The 20,060-nt window shown below is 46.6% G+C and overlaps 1 protein-coding gene across 2 annotated transcripts in view; it reads right to left on the bottom strand.

The window, feature by feature from the left end:
* KLHL30 (kelch like family member 30) overlaps positions 1 to 20,060 on the bottom strand; it is a 77,608-nt gene that overhangs the window by 18,577 nt on the left and 38,971 nt on the right. For both annotated transcript variants that reach the window (XM_077488497.1, XM_077488498.1), the window contains one exon: positions 5,099 to 5,261. In XM_077488497.1, coding sequence (XP_077344623.1) covers positions 5,099 to 5,261 — 163 coding nt within the window. The remainder of the gene's footprint in view (positions 1 to 5,098; positions 5,262 to 20,060) is intronic.

The following is a 20,060-nucleotide window of genomic DNA, read 5'->3' as shown; positions in this document are numbered from 1 at the left end:
TCTGCGGTCCGTCGTCATCCGATCTACCATAGGGGAGAGCAGCGCTCTGACAGGTCCGTCCCTGCACAGTGTGCAGAGACAGACCTGTCATCTTCCTGCTCAGTGGGGATTGACGGAGCGTTCCCCGCTGAGAAAGCGGATGTCCACGGGGAGGATCATCATGGATCTGTCCTGTGTCAAAGAGGCCTTAGTCAGAGTCTGAGGCAAAAAACAGTCAGACTGTAAAACCCACAGACGTACACACAGCACAGCAATGGAGCCAGGACAGCACATTATTATTATTATTATTATTACTATACAGGATTTATATATTGCCCCGACAGTTTACGCAGCGCTTTACAACATTAGGGCAGACAGTACAATTACAATACAATTCAAGACAGGGGGAATCAGAGGGCCCTGCTCGTTAGAGATTACAATCTAGGAGGGAGGGTCAAGTTATACAAAAGGGTAATAGCTGTGGGGGATGAGCTAATGGAGAAAATAGTGCAGTTGTTAGATGGAGGCAGGATAGGCTTCTCTGAAGAGGAAAGTTTTCAGGGATCGCCTAAAAGTGGATACATTTGGAGACAGTCTGACAGATTGGGGTAGCGAATTCCAGAGGATGGGCGAGGCTCTGGAGAAGTCCTGGAGGCGGATATGGGAGGTGGCGATGAGGGAGCTAGAGAGCAGGAGGTCTTGGGAGGAATGAAGAGGGTGATTAGGTTGGTATTTTGAGACTAGGCTAGTGATGTAGCTGGGGGCAGAGTTGTGGATGGCTTTGTAACTTAATGTTAGATTTTGAATTTAATTAGTTGGGCAAGTGGCAGCCAATGGAGGAATTGGCAGAGAGGGGTAGCAGATACTGAGCGGTTTGTAAGGTGGATGAGTCTGGCAGCAGCATTCATGATCCACTGAAGGGGGGATAGTCTATTTAAAGGTAAGTCAATGAGGAGGGAGTTGCAGTAGTCAAGGCGAGAGATAACCAGGGAGTGAATCAGGAGCTTTGTGGTTTCCTTGGTTAGAAAGGGACGTAGCTAGGAGATGTTGAGGCAGCAAGCTTTGGAAAGTGATTGGATGTGGGACCGAAAGGAGAGTTCAGGATAACACCTAGAACCTTGGAATGTGGGGATGGCTGGATGGTTGTGCCATTGCTCTTGACAGATAAGTCAGGGGAAGAGGCACGTGGGGGAGGAAATATTATAAGCTCAGTTTTGGACAAGTTGAGTTTGAGGAAGTGTTCTGACATCCATACAGGTATGTCTGTTAGCAAGTTAGTGATGCGTGAGGCAGGGGCGGATCCAGGGGGGGGCAACGGGTCAATTGCCCCCCCCCCCCGAGAATACCGGCAGCTGATGACAGCAAGGCCGGTTCCGCGGGTCCAATCGCGGCCGGTTCCGCGGGTACCAGCGGGCCGGTTCCGCGGGTCCAATCGCGGCCGGTTCCGCGGGTCCAATCGCGGCCGGTTCCGCGGGTACCCGCGCTGAGTGGACGGGTGAGGGGGGGGCAGCAGGGCGGCTTAGGAGGGCTGCTGGCCAATCAGGAAGCCAGCAGGCAGGGGAGCAGGGAGATGACATCATCTCTCACTGCCCTGCATCCCTCCAGTTCCGCCCTCACTGTGTAGGAAGCTGTGTGCAGCAGAGAGATTGCATCATCTCTCTGCTGCCTATCTTCACTCTGGGACCCAACAAAAGACCACCTTAGCAGAAAAGTGACACAGTAGGTGACAATCCGCAATGTGTGGCAGGCTACGTGGCAAGTGGCAATCCGCAATGTGTGGCAGACTACGTGGCAAGTGGCAATCCGCAATGTGTGGCAGGTGACGTGGCAAGTGACAATCCGCAATGTGTGGCAGGTGACGTGGCAAGTGACAATCCGCAATGTGTGGCAGACTACGTGGCAAGTGGCAATCCACAATGTGTGGCAGACTACGTGGCAAGTGGCAATCCGCAATGTGGGGCAGGTGACGTGGCAAGTGACAATCCGCAATGTGTGGCAGGTGACGTGGCAAGTGACAATCCGCAATGTGTGGCAGACTACGTGGCAAGTGGCAATCCACAATGTGTGGCAGACTACGTGGCAAGTGGCAATCCGCAATGTGGGGCAGGTGACGTGGCAAGTGACAATCCGCAATGTGTGGCAGGTGACGTGGCAAGTGACAATCCGCAATGTGTGGCAGACTACGTGGCAAGTGGCAATCCACAATGTGTGGAAGACTACGTGGCAAGTGGCAATCCGCAATGTGTGGCAGGTGACGTGGCAAGTGACAATCCGCAATGTGTGGCAGGTGACGTGGCAAGTGACAATCCGCAATGTGTGGCAGACTAAGTGGCAAGTGACAATCCGCAATGTGTGGCAGGCTACATGGCAAGTGGCAATCCGCAATGTGTGGCAAGTGACAATCCGCAATGTGTGGCAGGTGACGTGGTAAGTGACAATCCGCAATGTGTGGCAGGTGACGTGGCAAGTGACAATCCGCAATGTGTGGCAGACTACGTGGCAAGTGGCAATCCACAATGTGTGGCAGACTACGTGGCAAGTGGCAATCCGCAATGTGTGGCAGGTGACGTGGCAAGTGACAATCCGCAATGTGTGGCAGGTGACGTGGCAAGTGACAATCCGCAATGTGTGGCAGGCTACATGGCAAGTGGCAATCCGCAATGTGTGGCAGGCTACATGGCAAGTGACAATCCGCAATGTGTGGCAGGCTACATGGCAAGTGACAATCCGCAATGTGTGGCAGGCTACATGGCAAGTGGCAATCCGCAATGTGTGGCAGGCAACGTGGCAAGTGACAATCCGCAATGTGTGGCAGGTGACGTGGCAAGTAACAATCCGCATTTGGTGACAAGTGGCGTGGCAAGTGACAATCCACATTTGGTGGCAGGCGACATGGCAAGTGACATCCTCAGGGCTCCCACTGATTCTGCATTATGGTGAGTTGAACCATTTAATTTTATATTACAATGTATTAATAGAAATAATGCGCTTCAATCATCCTGACACCATAACAACCATGGTGCCGTAATGATTGAAGCGCAAATACCAGCCATTTCCCATATAAATTGTCCCCAAAAAAACATATTTTATAGCAGTGCCCCTCCCGAGATTAGACTCTGGATCCGCCCCTGGCGTGAGGAGACTGATGGAGTCAGTTGAGGGGTGGAGAGATAGATTTGTGTGTCGTCAGCGTAGAAATGATATTGAAAGCCAAGAGAGGCTATCAGCTGACCCATCCCCACATCCAGAGGCTGACAGGAGAGTCAGTGAGAGGTAAGTCCTTTAACTGGCAGGACTGCAGAGAGAGAGGGAGAGAAGCCCTCTCAACTGCAGACCTACAAGATCATTTACACCATTGCGTCTGGAAGTTCCCATCCTGTGCTGCTCATCTCACATCCCCTTGTGACATCATTCACAGCCACTCTCAGACTGACAATAAAGCCAGGAGAGCACTGCGGCGAGCTGCATATAAAAAGACAGGAAAAAATCCAAAGGGAGATGCAATGATGACATTGCAGAGCTCTTATAATACCACACCTGTACAATATCAATACTGTTTAAGCATTATTTTGCCCGCAGGCCTGGCACAAATGGCACCTGTTTTTTTAGAAGGATTTTCCTCCAGCATTCAGGGTCTTACAACTCCATGAGAGGCTGAACATGGAGGGATAGGTTTGGCAGAGGGGATGCAGCAAACAAATTACTTAACAACTGCAATCAACAGATGGCTGGAGCAGACCAAAAAAGAAAACATCTTAGTTGGGGTAGGGGCTGTCTTTTATTCAGCTTGGAACAGGTGGTCCTGTAGAGTTCCAAAGGAGGTGTTAACTTGTTGTGTGCTGATGTGAGTTGGTCCAGGAAAAAGGGGAGCACAGGCAGTGTAAATATTAGTAGCAAAATGACCCACCAAAAAATAATTGCTTACCAAGGCTTAACCCCAACAACACTTATTGACAAAAACATAATAAAAAATATTTGTCAAAGGACATCATCATTTTAACATATGGTTACACAAGGTGAGTATACATAAAACCACAATTTTATTCCATACTTTAAAAACTTGTTAAAAGCCAAATCCTTCCTGAGAAATCTGGGAAAAACTATGATCTAGAAAATGCTTGTGTTTGTGATGTAGGAACACTGAACTTTATGGAGACGCATTATAATGTGTTTGCAGGAAACAAATTTGCTATGTGTATGTCTGACCTTAGTGCCAAATAATTCATTCAAAAATCCATATATCCTTTATTTTGACATTAAGGTCACAACCAGTGAAAATAAAGTATTTAACGTGTTTCAGGAACCAAGAAATCCACCTTCATCAGGGCTCAGACTTGGTTGTTAGAATTTCAATATGGACTGATAAAGGGGGATTTTTTTTGGCTCCTGAAACAAGTTGGCTACTTTCTTTCTACTGCTTGTGACTTTACTATGAAAAATAAAGGATTTATAAACTTTAGAAATGATTGTTTGGCACTTGGTCCCTTAGTTTCACACACGTTTTTACTGCTGTCAGTGTCCCATTATTGAGGTATTCGTTAATATCCTATTACACAGACGCAGCAAAAAGTGGAAGGACATCACTCCAATATCTCTGTCATCTGAACAGGTGTACTGACTGGAGGATCTTTCCTTTATTGCTGGTCCAACGCAGCAATGGAATGGCAAAATGCAGGTTTGGGTGGTGATGGGCAAGAGGAATTCCACCAAGATTTCTCCAGGGATTGAATAGCCTGTGTGACACGGGTATACAGTTACTGGTACAGCTCACATCCATGAGAAAAAATAGCTGCTAATAATCTCTGAATGTGTCTATATATTGAATGATATTTTTCTAGATAACACCGACATCATGGACACCAATGTCATGGAGATGATAGTGTTATATATTACTTATATATATATATATATATATATATATATATATATATATATATATATATATATATATATAACTTTTGTGTACTTCTTTCACTGTGTTTTTAGACAATGCAATAGTAAAACTATGGATACCAGGGCCTTAGCCATATCTGAACTGAGTACTGCAACAATGGTAACAATTCAAATGTGAAAAATAACAATTGGTAGCCATATACTGTAAAGAGGGCTTTTTACTCACTAGTTTTAGGATTATAGTAGGCAAAGTTTGGTGTTATTTTGTGAGGCGCATCATCATCATCGTCATCATCATCATCTTCCTCCTCCTCTAGCACCTTTCCACCTACCACCACTAGCACTTGCTGGAGAGACGCTGTGGCCAGCTCTGTATGTCCCTTTGTCACCTGCAGGTGCAGACAAAGCATTGCATAAAACCATGTGTGACCTTCTCCCCTATTTGTCTAACATCTTATTATAACCTTTTCATTACCCTTGTCTATAATCCTGTTGCAGCATTTAATAATACATCTATAATTACCAGCGTTAGTACAGGTAACAAAAGACTCATAGCCGTGAGAAGTGAGACACATTTGAAAGGTGACAGGTGTGTGGAATATGACACGAGATGTAACTGATAACAGGCGCTGTGTGAGAAGAGATACAGTTAGGAAGATAAGTTAGGTGTCTGATGATAACAAGAACAGGTGATCTGGGTAGCACAGCCCTGTGAGGTTATCCAGGTGTAATGTCTGTTGAAGTGGGAGAGCTGAAACTGATGTGCGATGACACAACTAACACAAGTTCAGCAGGTTAACACATCAGTGAAAGGTGACAGGTTACAACAGATTTAAGTCCAATGAGAGAAAGTAAACCAGAAAGTGACCCAAGTCAGGAGGCATAGACAGGTGATATGTGCACTCAACCTTTACAGATGTCAATACTGATGAGTTGTGAAAGGTCACCATAGTTCACAGCTTGTTTAATTCACGTCTACTTTTCATCATTGTTAATGTAAAAAGTTTCTTCGTAGCTGTATTTTTTTAATATCCAAAAAATTATACTTTCTGATATAAAAGTCCAATTCACCTGGAAAATATGGTATTCCATATCTATTTGGTGCTAAGAATTTAAGAATTGCCTTGTACGATAACTGCTTTATAATGTCTAACAAAACCATTAATGTGCCTACTGAGTGATATTTATCTAAAATAATTTGGCTCAGGATCAGAGCTTATGGTTAAATTCTTAAGAAAAAAGAAGTTAATACTGAGTGGAACAGTGCCCCTTTAAATTGGTGGCCAGTAAAAAAAGTGCTGCTTACATTGGTGGCCAGTGGAAAAGTGTCCCTTACATTGATGTTCAGTGACAAAGCGCCCCCTTACATTGGTGGTAAATTGGAGATGGGCTTGTTTTACAGTGTAGCCCCCTTACATTGTTTGGCAGTTGGAAGAATACCCCATACTGGTGGTCAGTGGAAAGAATGCTTGGTTCTGCTATGTGACCTTGGTGTGGGAACTCTGCAGCTACTACCAGACAGTGAAAATCATTTGGCCACTGCTTAGTGTTTGAGGAAACCTATAGAAATGCCTGGAGGACCCTGGCTGAGAAAGGCTTCTTTACACAATGAAACCAAAGAGGCCTTCTACAGCTAGAGGGATTTTACAGTCAGTAATTCTTATGCCGCATACACGCGACCGGACTTTCTGGCAGACTAGGTCCAACGGACTTTCAGCGGAGTTCCGACGGACCTTCCAAACAACTTGCCCACACACGAACGGACTAAGTCCGTTCGAAAGTCTGTTCATTTTGAACGTGATGACATAAGACGGGACTAAAAAAGGAAGTTCAATAGCCAGTAACCAATAGCTTCCCTTGCGTCGTATTTGGTCCGTCGGAGCAGCATACAGACGAACGGTTTTCCCGATGGGAATTGAGTCTGTCTGTCTGATTTTTTTTAACGAAAAATGATCAGATTAGCCCACACACGATCGGATTGTCGCACAGACTGATTCCGTCGGACCTAGTCTGCTGGAAGGTCCTGTCTTGTGTACGCGGCATATGAAGCAGATCGGCCTTCGTCATTTTTTTTGCTTGATTTACTGTGACTTACTGTTAGAACTTTTTGTTTGTAATTAAATATTCCTTATTAATTGCTTGGGTATCACTCATCTAGACTATGACTTGGTTCCAATTAAGACCATGTTATTAAAGAATGGACCGTTTTGTGTTTCCTTCCACCTCTTTAGTTTGGACTATTTACCTTAGTATCAGAAAGGTTTAACCACTTGACAACTAAACCCCCTTCCTAACCAGACCAATTTTCAGTTTTCGGTGCTTTCACACTTTGACAATTAGGCCGCGTACACACGGGCGGATTGTCTGGCCAACTAAGTCCGTCAGACAATCCGACAGACAGTCCGTCCTACTTTTGAATGAACGGACTTGACCACACACGATGAACAGACAGTCCGCTGAAAGCTTGCGCGATGACGTGTACAGCACGTACGACGGGACTAGAAATATGACGTCCAATACACTGCAATGCAACCTTCGGCCGTGTAAATCCTTTCTGAGCATGCGCCATACTTAGTCCGTCCAACTTGCCTACACACGAGCGGACTGTCCGCTGAAACCAAGTTTGGACGGACTGTATTACGGAAATTCCGAAAGACTTAGTCCGCCAGACTGTGCGCTAAAAAAGTCCGCTGAAGCCCACACACGAGCGGACTGTCCGCTGAAACACGTTTCAGCGGACTAAGTTGGACGGACAATCCTCTCGTGTGTACGCGGCCTAACACAGTCATGCAACACTGTACCCATATGACATTTATGTCCTTTTTTCCACACAAATAGAGCTTTCTTTTGGTGGGTTTTTTATTTTTTGTGCTATAAATTAAAAAAGACCGAAAATTCTTGCAAATTAAGAATTTTTCTTCAAAAATTTGGCCAAATTTTATACTGCTACATATCTTTGGTAAAAATAATCCAAATCAGTGTAGATTATTTGGTCTGTATGAAAGTTATAGAGTCCACAAGCTATGGTGCAAATCACTGAAAATTGATCACACTTATTGCTTATTTTTGGAGACCCTTAGGGTCGGTTCACACGGGGCAACACGACTTTCAACACGACTTTTGGAAGCAACTTGGACACGACTTCAACACGACTTGGACACAACTTGGGGCGACTTACAACACGACTTTAAGTCGCCCCAGGCCAGGCGACTTTTGCCGTGGCCAATGAGAGAATGAGCTCTCAAGGGGGAACTCCACGCCAAATAAAAAAAAAATGGCATGGGTTTCCCCTCTGAGAGCATACCAGGCCCTTAGGTCTGGTATGGATTTTAAGGGGAACCCCTACGCCGAAAAAATGGCGTGGGGGTCCTCCCTAGATCCATACCAGACCCTTATCCCAGCACGCTACCCGGCCGGCCAGCAAAGGGGGTGGGGATGAGCGAGCGCCCCCCCCCCCCCCCCCGAGCCATACCAGGCCACGTGCCCTCAACGTGGGGGGTGCCTTGGGGAAGGGGGGGCCGCGCGGCCCCTCCACCTTAAAGCACCTTGTCCCCATGTTGATGAGGACAAGGGCCTCTTCCCGACAACCCTGGCCGTTGGTTGTCAGGGTCTGCGGGTGGGGGGCTTATCAGAATCCGGGAGCCCCCTTTAATATGTGAATGTACAATGTACCCCTACCCATTCACCTGTGGAAAGAAATGTAAAAAAACACAACACACCAGGGTTAAAATAGTTTATTGCACAGCTCCAGGAGTCTTCCGGGGTCTTCTCGCTGGACTCCTCCGCTATCTTCTGCTAGCTCTTTTTTTACTAGCGGAGGAGCCCTGCTTTCTTCTTCGCCGCCGCCCTCTTCTTCCGACTTCGGGGTCTTGTCCCCCCTCTTCGGTTCTTCTTGCCGGGCCACGTGCCTTCTTCTAGATCTTCTGTCGCCGCTGCCGCTGTCGCCGTCTTCTGTTCCTCTCTTGTTCTCTTCAGGAGCTGTTGCCTCATCGCTGTCTCTGCTCACAATGACAGGGACGCGGCGTGCGGCGACTTATATAGGGACATCCCGGATGATGTCACCGCCCATTATGATGTCACAGTCCCAGACATCCGGTGATGTCCCTATATAAATCGCCGCACGCCTCATCCCTGCCATTGTGACCAGAGACAGCGACGAGGCAACATCTTCAGAAGAGAAGAAGAGAAGAACAGAAGAGAAGAACAGAAGAGAAGAACAGAAGACAGCGGCGACAGAAGACCGGGCCACCGCTTGTAAAAGAGCTAGAAGAAGGCACGGTGGCCCGGCAAGAAGAACCGAAGAGGGGGACAAGACCCCCGAAATCGAAAGAAGAGGGCGGCGGCGAAGAAGAAAGGCGGGCTCCTCCGCCAGTGAAATAGCTAGAAAAAGAGCAGAAGATAGCGGAGGAGTCCGGCAAGAAGACCCCCAAAGATGGAAGAAGACCCCCGGAGCAATAAACTATTTTAACCCTTGTGTGTTGTGTTTTTTTTTTTTACTTTTTTTTCACAGGTGAATGGGTAGGGGTACATTGTACCCCATACTCATTCACATAGGGTGGGGGGGCCGGGATTCCGGGGGCGCTCCTTATTAAAGGGGGCCCCCGGATTCTGATAAGCTCCCCGCCCGCAGACCCCGACAACCAACGGCCAGGGGTCGGCCATGGGGACAAGGTGGTTTGGGGTGGGCGGCCCTCCCCCTTCCCCAAGGCACCCCCCCATGTTGAGGGCACAAGGCCTGGTACGGTTCGGGGGGGCGCTCGCTCGTCCCCACCCCCTTTCCTGGCCGGCCGGGTAGCGTGCTCGGATAAGGGTCTGGTATGGATATGGGGGGGAACCCCACGCCGTGTTCGCGGCGTAGGGGGGTTCCCCTTAAAATCCATACCAGACCTAAGGGCCTGGTATGCTCTCGGAGGGGGAACCCACGCCAATTTTTTTTTATAAATTTGGCGTGGAGTTCCCTTTTGAGAGCTGATAATTCTCCGAGAGTCGCCTCCGTATAGACGGAGATCCGACTTGGAGGCGACCTCCATTGAAATCAATGGGTACCAGTCGCCTACAACTCGGATTGAAGTAGTACAGGAAGCTTTTCTGAAGTTGGAACGACTTCAGTAGTGTGCATTAAGACGGTTCTCATTCACTTACATTGATTTCTACATGTTGTGTGACCTGAGGCGACTTGGGGCGACTTGAAGTCGGATCTGAGTTGCCCCTGTGTGAATGGACCCTAACAAGCCAGGACAGTACAAATACCCCCCAAATTACCCCTTTTTGGAAAGTAGACATTCCAAGGTATTTAGAAAGAGGCATGGTGAGTTTTTTGAAGTTGTAATTTTTTCCCACAATTCTTTGCAAAAGATGTTTTATTTTGTTTTCACAAAAGTGTCATATTATCAGGTTATTTCTCACACACAGCATGTTCATAACAGAAATTACACCCCAAAATACATTCTACTACTCCTCCTGAGTATGGCGATAACACATGTGTAAGACGTTTACACACCATGACCACAAACAGAGGCCCAACATGCAGGGAGCACCACCATCAGAAGTTCTAGGAGGCTAAATTACACATCTAATTTCTTGACTACCTCTAATGCCACGTACACACGATCAGAAATTCAGCCAGCAAAAGACCGATGAGAGATTTTGGTCAGAAAATGCGATAGTGTGTATGCTCCATCGGACTTTTGCTGGCCAATTTTCGGCCAGCAAAGATTGGGAGCATGTTCTCTTTTGGTCGGAAAAAGTTCCTATCCAAAAATGCATTCATGTGTATGCAATTCCGATGCGCAAAAAGTATGCATGCTCAGATTCAACTACGAGACGGAAGCTATTGGCTACTGGCTTTTGAACTTCCCTTTTCTAGTCCCGTCGTACGTGTTGTGCGTCACGGCTTTGTTGACGGTCGGAATTTGGTGTGACCGCGTGTATGCAAGACAGCTTGAGCAAAATCCCATCGGAATTCCGTCAGGAAAACCATCAGAGCTTTTTCCAACCAAAATTCTGATTGTGTGTACACGACATTACACTTTTGAAGGCCCTGGAGCACCAGGACAATGGAAATGCCCAAAAAATTTTGGAAAATGTGGAAATAAAATGAAAACGCATTTTCTTTTACATAACGTTGTCCATTTATACAATATTTCTAACACATAGCAAGTACATGGCAAAATTACACCCCAAAATAGATTGTCCTACTCCTCCTGAGTATGACAATACCACACGTGTGAGACTTTTACACAGAGTGGTCACATACAGAGGCCCAACATGCAGGGGGCACCATCAGGTGTTCTAAGGTTATACATTTTAAATCTAATTTGACTATCCATTACACTTTGAGGCACTGTAGTGGCACTGTAGTGGCATGAATGCGAACTGATGTGGCATGGATAAGCTGTGGATAGCGATGGCTAAGCATGATTGAGCCATGAATGTTGATGACTGGGTATGGCTAAGTATGGATGGGATGGCTGAGTATGGCTGTCAAGAATGCAGCCACACCAGTGCCTAGCAATGCAGACTCACCAATGCCCAGCAATGGAGCCTCATCAGTGCCCAGCAATGGAGCCTCATCAGTGCCCAGCAATGCAGACTCATCAGTGCCCAGCAATGCAGACTCACCAGTGCCCAGGTATGCAGCCTCGCCAGTGCCGCCCAGCAATGCAGCCCTACCTGTACCCAGGAATGCAGCCTCACCTGTGCCCAGCAATGCAGCCTCACCTGTGCCCAGAAATGCAGCCTCATTTGTGCCCAGGAACGCAGCCTCACCTGTGTTCATCAATGCAGCCTCATTTGTGAGCAGGAATGCAGCCTCACCTGTGCCCAGCAATGCAGCCTCACCTATCTCTGGGAATGCAGCCTCACCAGTGCCAAGGAATGCAGCCTCACCAGTGGCCAGGAAAGCAGCCCTACCTGTACCCAGGAATGCAGCCTCACCTGTGCCCAGCAATGCAGCCTCACCTGTGCCCAGAAATGCAGCCTCATTTGTGCCCAGGAACGCAGCCTCATCTGTGTTCATCAATGCAGCCTCATTTGTGAGCAGGAATGCAGCTTCACCTGTGCCCAGCAATGCAGTCTCACCTATCTCCAGGAATGCAGCCTCACCAGTGCCAAGGAATGCAGCCTCACCAGTGCCCAGGAATGCAGCCTCACCAGTGCCCAGCAATGCAGCCTCACCTGTGCCCAGCAATGCAGCCTCACCTGTGCCCAGCAATACAACCTCACCTGTGCCCAGGAATGCAACCTCGCCATGTCCATCAATGCAGCCTCATTTGTGCCCAGGAATGCAGCCTCACCTGTGTCCATCAATGCAGCCTCATTTGTGCCCAGGAAGGCAGCCTCAGCTGTGCTCAGCAATGCAGCCTTACCTGTGCCCAGCAATGCAGTTTCATCTGTGCCCAGGAATGCAGCCTCACGCGTGCAGGGGATCAGAGAAGAGAAAAAAAGTGTTCTGCCAAAAATGGTAGGATCATCACACGGATCCTGGGCGGGTGATGAGGCAGAGGGGGGCATCCGGTGGTGGGGTGTCAGGCCAGCGTCTCCCGCTGTGTCAACTTTAATTTGATTCGCCGGACCATCACACAAGTCCCGCCTCCTGGATTGCTCCTACCTATGATAGACAGCACACATGATCTGACATTGGACAAGTGTGCTGTCTATCAAAGGAGAAAACCAGAAGGTGGGACTTGCTTGATGGCAGGCACCCGGTGAATTAAATTAAAGTTGACACAGCAGAAGCTGTTTGCTCAATGGGAGCAGGGCCGCTGATAGGGCAGTACAATCAGCCCTGTTGTACCGGGCCTGGCCAGCAGGGGGGGCCCGAGCAGCTTTTAACTTCTAGCCCAAAAAAAAAAAAAAAAAAAAAAAGCTAAATAACTATATTAACCTGCACCCACTTGATTACTAAGGTATATAAGGAATATATATTCATTTCCTGGGCCCCATCAGGTTACCAGAGGGGCCCAGGAGGTGAAATCAGAAGAGGGACTTTTTTCCATTTTCGGGTGCAGGGATACAATTGCATGCTGCTCTCAGTATACCTGCACAAACTAAAGTTCTTCCTGCTCACTGTGCCTCTCCGGCGGATGGATATTACTGTTATACGGCTCCCTTCATTCAGTAAGTGCTGCAGCCTGAGGGACTTATCCAGTGGCGTAACTAGAACCTTCAGGGCCCCGATGCAAGAAACCATGAAGGGCCCCCCTGACCCCAGCCAGGGCCCTTCCCTCTGAGGCTGGCGGTGGAACTCCAGGGCGTGGCCACAGGTATGACCTTTGTGAGCCCTGTAGTTCCACCACTGGCATCAGTAGTTTTTTATTAATTTTTTTTTTTTAAATCTGGCTGGGGAGAACAGACATCGGACTGAGTGGCAATGCATGGAGCAGGAGAGGGGTACTCTGAGGAGCCGGCCAAGGACACAGGTCATGCGGGGAATGCACAACTAAAGAGCAGCCAGTGCCATAGTCGAGCCTGGAGCTCTGCTAGCCACCCTCCACCTTCAGCCACCCGTGTGCATGGTGCACTGGTACCCCTAGCTGCCTATGCTGCTGCCGGCCATATGTAGAGGGGGCTGCATGGGCCCCCTGCAGCACAGGGCCCGGTTGCGGTCGCGACTGCTGCACCCCCTATAGTTACGCCCCTGGACTTATCACTGAGGCGGCTGAGACAGACAGAGCAGCAGGAGTAATCTGGACAATGGCAGTGGTGCACAGGCAAGCAGTCCCCTGCACAGACACACACTGACAGGTCACACTATTGTAGAATGTGCAGTCCCCACACTCTCATTGTGTGCTCATGGTCATTATCATTATGATGATCAGGGCACAGCAGGTGCTGTATGGCTCTGTCAGTGTAACATGACTGTTGGGTGCTGACTTTCCTGATATATGGCTGTACTGTGTGTTACAGACTATAACTCAGAATAGCCATGTCAGCACCACACAGTCATGTTACACTGAGAGAGCCATACATCATGAGCACATAGTGAGATGCTACTTTTACACATGTGATGGGGGAAGGGACAGTAACAACACACAGCCAAGCTGCATTTTTACCACCCCCAAACCACTCCCCTTTGATAACCTTTCACCCAAGCTTTGCAATTAGGTCCTTTTTCATGCAGACCTGATTGAAAGCTCCATGTAGGTTTACAGGTATGAACTGACTTGTGTGCATTTAGATCCACCTTCCTCCGTGTCCATTCAGGTAGGAAAAAAAAAATGGGAAAAGAATATCCTTTTCTATTTTTCCAGACCTAAATGTGACAGATCAGAAGTAGCCTGATGTAAATGGACACAAGTCGGTGGTGTATGAAGACACAAAATGAAAGGGCACAGATGTCAAAACACTGACATCTCTCCCATTCAGATGCAGTTATGAATGGTGGGGCACTGTAAATGTTACATGTTCCAGCTCCTGCCTCCAGACACCCCCCCCCCCCCCCCACCCTGACAGCATGGAGGCAGGGGCGGAACGAGGGGTGGGGTCAAGGGGGCCCCGTCAGGTAGGCTGTATGGGGCCCCATGATTTCTAACAGCGGCCCTGAATGGGAGATCTCTCCCCTGATTACCACTGAGCAAATGGATTACATGTCTGTGTCAGGTCTGCTGATGTTTCGGATGGAACCGGACCATCCAAATCTGTTCCACCAGACATATGGGGAATGGATCTCCCATCTGCCTGTTTTTAGTGAACCAGATCGGATGGTGATGGGTGTCAGCTGCACAGAGGGTAATGGATGGCCTGATCAGGTCTGCCTGAAAAACTGACAGGGGCACACGATCAGTCCATCATTGTGAAAGGGGCATAACACATCTGTGCTCTGTACCCACTCCACCTCCAACCCCCAGCACATCTCTGTTCCCCCCTAACTCCATATTTTCACCCCATGGTCACTTACCCACAAATTGATATTCTCTAATCGGCATCTCCCCCTGCACCTCAGATCACTTCTGTTACACTTCTTCTTTCACGTCCAGGAGAGGGAGGTTGAACCTCACCTAACCGCAGCAGCTCCTAAACTCTACTGAAAACCTATGTGTACATTGACACATAGGCTTTTATGTTGCAGAGTCAAAAAAACGCTGAAAGCTCCTAATCTTAAAGTGTTACTAAACCCACAACAGTAAAATCAGCCTGTATATGCAGTAAAGCATGCTTGTTATACTCACTGTGGAAGCTCTGAATTGTGTAAAAAGGCTGTTCAATCCTGTCTCCTCTGATCATCTCCTTCTTCCACTGACTCCAATATATTTCCAGATATTTATAGAGCCAGGAGTCAGGCTGCACATGCTCAGTTTGACGCGTATTGCTAGCGAGTATTTTTTTCTTTAGCGAGTGCATGTGATCAGCACAGGGCCAATCAGCACTGTCCAGACAGAGGGCCAGGGTCCTGCATTCTCATAGGATAATCATGGGAGAATGAAAACTCCTCTGACAAGCTTTAACCAGGCACGCATAGACGTCACAAGACTGCTCTAACTGCTGATGAAAAAAGGTATTTAGCTGATTATATTTACTGAAATAATTGCATGCCCATGTTCTGTGTACTGTGGGAGACCAGATATAGTGAATGCAGGCTCTGGGTTTAGTAACACTTTAAGTTTAGGAGCTACTAGTGAACATAAAGCCTTATATAGGCACTAACTCCAACCATGACAGCACTACAGGAAGATAAATGTAGGCCAGTGTACATGAAGCCTTAGCCCTTTGAGGACCATAAAATTAACGTCAATTTTTTTTTTTTTTTTTTAAGTTCCTACACTTCAGTTGCTGTAGCTAAGCAATTTCATGAAATAACTGGCAAAAAGTTAGATCCATTTGTTGATAAGAACTAATATTTTGACTCAAACAAAAAAAAAGTATTTTAAGTTCTTAATCAGATGATACAGGCAATTAAAAACATGGGACAAATACGTCCCTTGGTCTTCAAAGGGTTAGACACTTTTACAAGTGGTAGGCATTGCTTTTCGCAAAAATTCTGCTATCTTTCTTCTAGGAGCGTTAAATAAACATCCTGTGTACATGAGGCCTTAATGGCTAAGTTACATTTAAAAAAAGCAAGGTCCGGAGACCTTATTTATGTCTTTTGCTCATGTAGCAAAGTCCCGGGGCCCCTGCAGCCTAATGGTGACCTCCAGAGTTAGGGAGAGCTGACATCCTTCAGTGTAGAGTGGGTTACAAGGCATGGTGGGTATAATGCAAGATGAACAGGTGGACGCCAGACATTTTTTGAATTCAAAGAGATTTATTGTCTCTTAAACAGAACTGTGGGAGAGAGGATTAGGGCAAGGACACCCTTAGGTAGATGCAATGTTAATTGGCAGACTCCAAGACTTCTAAAGGTGGACAGCTATACAGGTGAAGGCCTCCAGCCGGACACCACTTCTGTATAGGTAGGACCGCTGTCTCCTATGGCAACAATCTTGTAGCTGTTAGCAGTAAAGGTATTCAACTATCTGCAACACGAACAGTTCTTTTTACCCCACTCTCACTCACTGTGGGTCTTCACTAAAAGAGCTCCCAATCTCTCTCACTAGACTTCAGATCCACTAGCCACTGGATCCCCTGAGCTCTTTCACTGTAGCACTCAGTATCTTCCTCAAGCATCACCCCGGCTTCACTGCTGGGTCCCTGGCTTGGCACTCACAGATGCTCCTCAAGCTTCACCCCTGCTGACATGTTAGGTCCCTGGCTTGGCACTCCACAAGCGTCACCTCTTCTGCCCCGCTGGGTCCCTGACTTGGCACTTGCTGATGCCTTCCCACTTCTTCACCGTCCCCGGTTGGCAAGAAGTCTGGTACTGGTCTCAGCTTACTCACAATTGTCTCTCTGGTAACACAGTGAATGGTCCCTTTGTGGCGACAGCTTCCCCTCTACCTTCGACCATGACTGGTTCCCCGGCAGAACCGTTACTTCAGGTTGGACTACAAGCCCACAGTCCCAACCCTGCACTTCTTCTGGATAGGCTCTCAGATAGCCTAGCAGCCAGATGTTCCCGTGATAGGCCTTAGGTTTCTGGCCAAGCAGCCCATGGCAATACAACACACGTCCACCCAGACAGCCATTCAGGTGGCACAGACCTCCGATCACCTGACTCCACCCAAATAAATAGGTTCCTCCAGCAGGCCAAGGGACCCAAGGAAATCCCTATACATATGTATAGCTCTGGGGTGTTTGGCTCCCGTGTCCCAACTCTCTAGACTCCCCCCCTGCTGGCATTTATATAGGCACTAACTGCACCCATGAGATCACAACAGGAGGTTTTTGTCTAAAAGGGTACTGAACACCCAATTACATAATTCCCTAATACCACACTATCTATCTTGGGACAGAGTCACCTAGTGGCAGACTAGGTAACTGCTCCTGATTATATGTATCTCTAGGCAAAACATTTTTTGTTTTTTATAGAGTTTATAAGGGTTAGACCATTTGTCTAGAGTTCGTATTGCTCTTTGTATCCCTATTGGGAAGATTAGACCATCTATATGTACAAGAAGAGTATAGACTTTTTTTTTTTTAAGGATAGTCCTCAGAAAAAAAAAGCTAGGTGATATCTCTCAATGTGAATGCCTGTCACACGTGGTCACTCTGGGATTTGAACTCTTGCAGAATTGAGAGATAGTGAATCGTGGGGGAAATTCATTTTATTATTATTTTTTTTAAATATAATTATTTATAGTTATTTATTATAATATCATTTATGATTTCGTGTTTCAAACGTTTTCATACCTGAGATGTCTACTAGACTCTTGTTTGGACAGATTTAAGTGTATTATTACTAAGAATTACAGTCCTACACTATAAAACGCCACATTTTGCCAGGGAGGCTACTAAATAAAAGCTGATCACTGTAGGTACCCCTGTCAGTGTTAAAAAGTTTGTCTGATCCCTGTAAACTAATACATATGGAAGAGAGCTTGTTCTTTTGAAGAACAACAGACTTACTGATTGGATTATCTGATGAAAATAGAAGAAAAAAAGCCTAAAAAAGAAAACGAATGCAGACTTCATGTCTAAGAATTGGTAGGCTGCAATATAATCAACGTTAGGTTTTGGGTTTAATATCACTTTAAACTTCTGTGTAACTAAGGGTTAACATGGCACAATATTCTACTACTGAATTGAAAATGTTAATGGACATTTTTAATGCCAAATTACATCAGACCTTAGATAAGAGTTTTAGCTCATTACCATTTAACAATTCTCTCCACAAAATTACAAATTTTCCTTTAGAATTCCTCTCCAGTAGAACTTTGGCAGTTTCAATACTCTGCAAGGATACTGAAAATTGTTAGTTGATACTTGCCATAATTTTCCTTTCTTATCCAGGATTGGAAATTACAGTAAGTAAGTAACAGGTAACAGTTTTCTATATTCCTGGCTCATCTCATCATACTTTTGAATGAAACCCCAGCTTGCTGTTTTGCAGGTGCCATACACTGACATTTTGGTACTGGTCACCCAAGAAGCCGAAATTTCTCCAATGGAATGAGCTTATACTTCAGCCGGAGGAGCCAAGTCCTACTTTAGGTAAGCTGAGTGGAGTGGATTACTTTTAAAATCCCAGATGAGATCATTCTAATTTAAACTGCTGCACCTTTCCTTGGATCACTCGGTAACATAAGTCGACTATCTGCTTTTCTAAAATACTGCATTCAGTCGTGGTAAACATAGTGCAATTTTACCGTATTTAAAGAGCTAAAATCCTCCTGCTGCAGACTGGAAGATTCTGGACGACAAACTGAAAGAACTGCTTCACAGTCATTATGAAAATTAGATGCTACTTTCAAACGAAATTCTAGTGAAGGTCGCAGAATAACTTTGTCCAGAAGATGGGTGCAAAAAGGTTCCTTGCAGAATAGCATTCCCATTCTCTAACACACGAACAGACTTTCCATCGGAATGAATTCTGATGGACTTTTTAATGGACTTTTCAATGGAGTTCCGCTGAAACGGACTTGCCTACACACGTTCACACCAAAGTCCGATTGTTTAACGCAATGACATACGACGGGACTAGAAAAAGGAAGTTCAATAGCCAGTAGCCAATAGCTGCCCTTGCGTCGTTGTTGGTCTGTCGGACCTGCATACAGGTGAGCGGTTTTCTCGATAGGAACTGGTTCCGGTGGAAAGATTTGAAATATGTTCTATTTCTAAAGTCTGTCAGATTTTTCAACAGAAAAGTTCAGATGAAGCCCATACATGATCGAATTGTCCGATGGATTTATTTCGTCTGAACTTTGCTGTCGAATGTCCGGTCGTGTGTACACGGCATAAGATGCTTCTGGCAGATGTAAAGGCAATTGGAAAAACAACTTTTAACACCAAGAACCAGATGGATTTATCTTCTAACGGCACAAAAGTATACTGCATTAGAGAACTTAACACCAATTTAGGTGTTAGACAGAAAGAAGGACCTTCCCACGAGGATGAATTCTGATTAATGCTGGCATGTATATCAGATTCACCATCAGGTCAAGGCAAAGGAGCCCCCTGTTTTGTAAATATAGGCCTCACAAATTTGTTGTCGAGCAAAATCTGACTCAGACAGTCTGGCAGTAGGTTTTCCACCCCCGGCTAGTAGGCAGCTGACAGCCCCTTTGCTCAGCTGGCACTTATGCAAGAGGAACATTTCTGGTAACGTCCTGGAATGATGAGAACTTGAAGATCCGTGTCTTGCAGAATCAGGTGATGACCAGTGCCATGGCTTATGTTTCTTAAAATGCTTTCATTTTAAGGCTTTCACTCCTATGCAAGAGGAACTTGACTCATGAAATAAAGGCATTACTACCCATAACACTCCCACAGAGCTTCCCCTACCTTAATAGCCAGTAACCCCTACCTTAATAGCTTCCATGCCTCAGAAGCAGTATGTGGCAAGCTCATATGTGAAATGCAAGGCAAAGGCTAATAAGACCACAGGAAAAAAGTCAGTCGTGTTCTCAGGAACCATCACCCAAATATAAGGTTATAGGTAGAAAACCAGAGGAGAATAAATGATCAAAAGGCAGACAAGTGATAGAAATAGTAAAGCTCCCCACATACCTAGAGGAATTGGGCAAAAGCATAGGAGAGCAGAGGAACCAGACCAGATACCTGACTAACACAAAAGAGAGAGATGCCAGCCAGCTCCAGCATTCAGGCAGACGCAGGTCACTGCGTGCATGTCCGCTTGCATCCATATAGAG

This window comes from Lithobates pipiens, unplaced genomic scaffold (assembly GCF_037356315.1).
Source record: "Lithobates pipiens isolate NorthernLeopardFrog02 unplaced genomic scaffold, aLitPip1_a1.2 Scaffold_18, whole genome shotgun sequence".
NCBI lineage: Eukaryota > Metazoa > Chordata > Amphibia > Anura > Ranidae > Lithobates > Lithobates pipiens.
The sequence above is the reverse complement of the archived record's forward strand: the minus strand, read 5'-3'. Positions and strand labels throughout refer to the sequence as shown.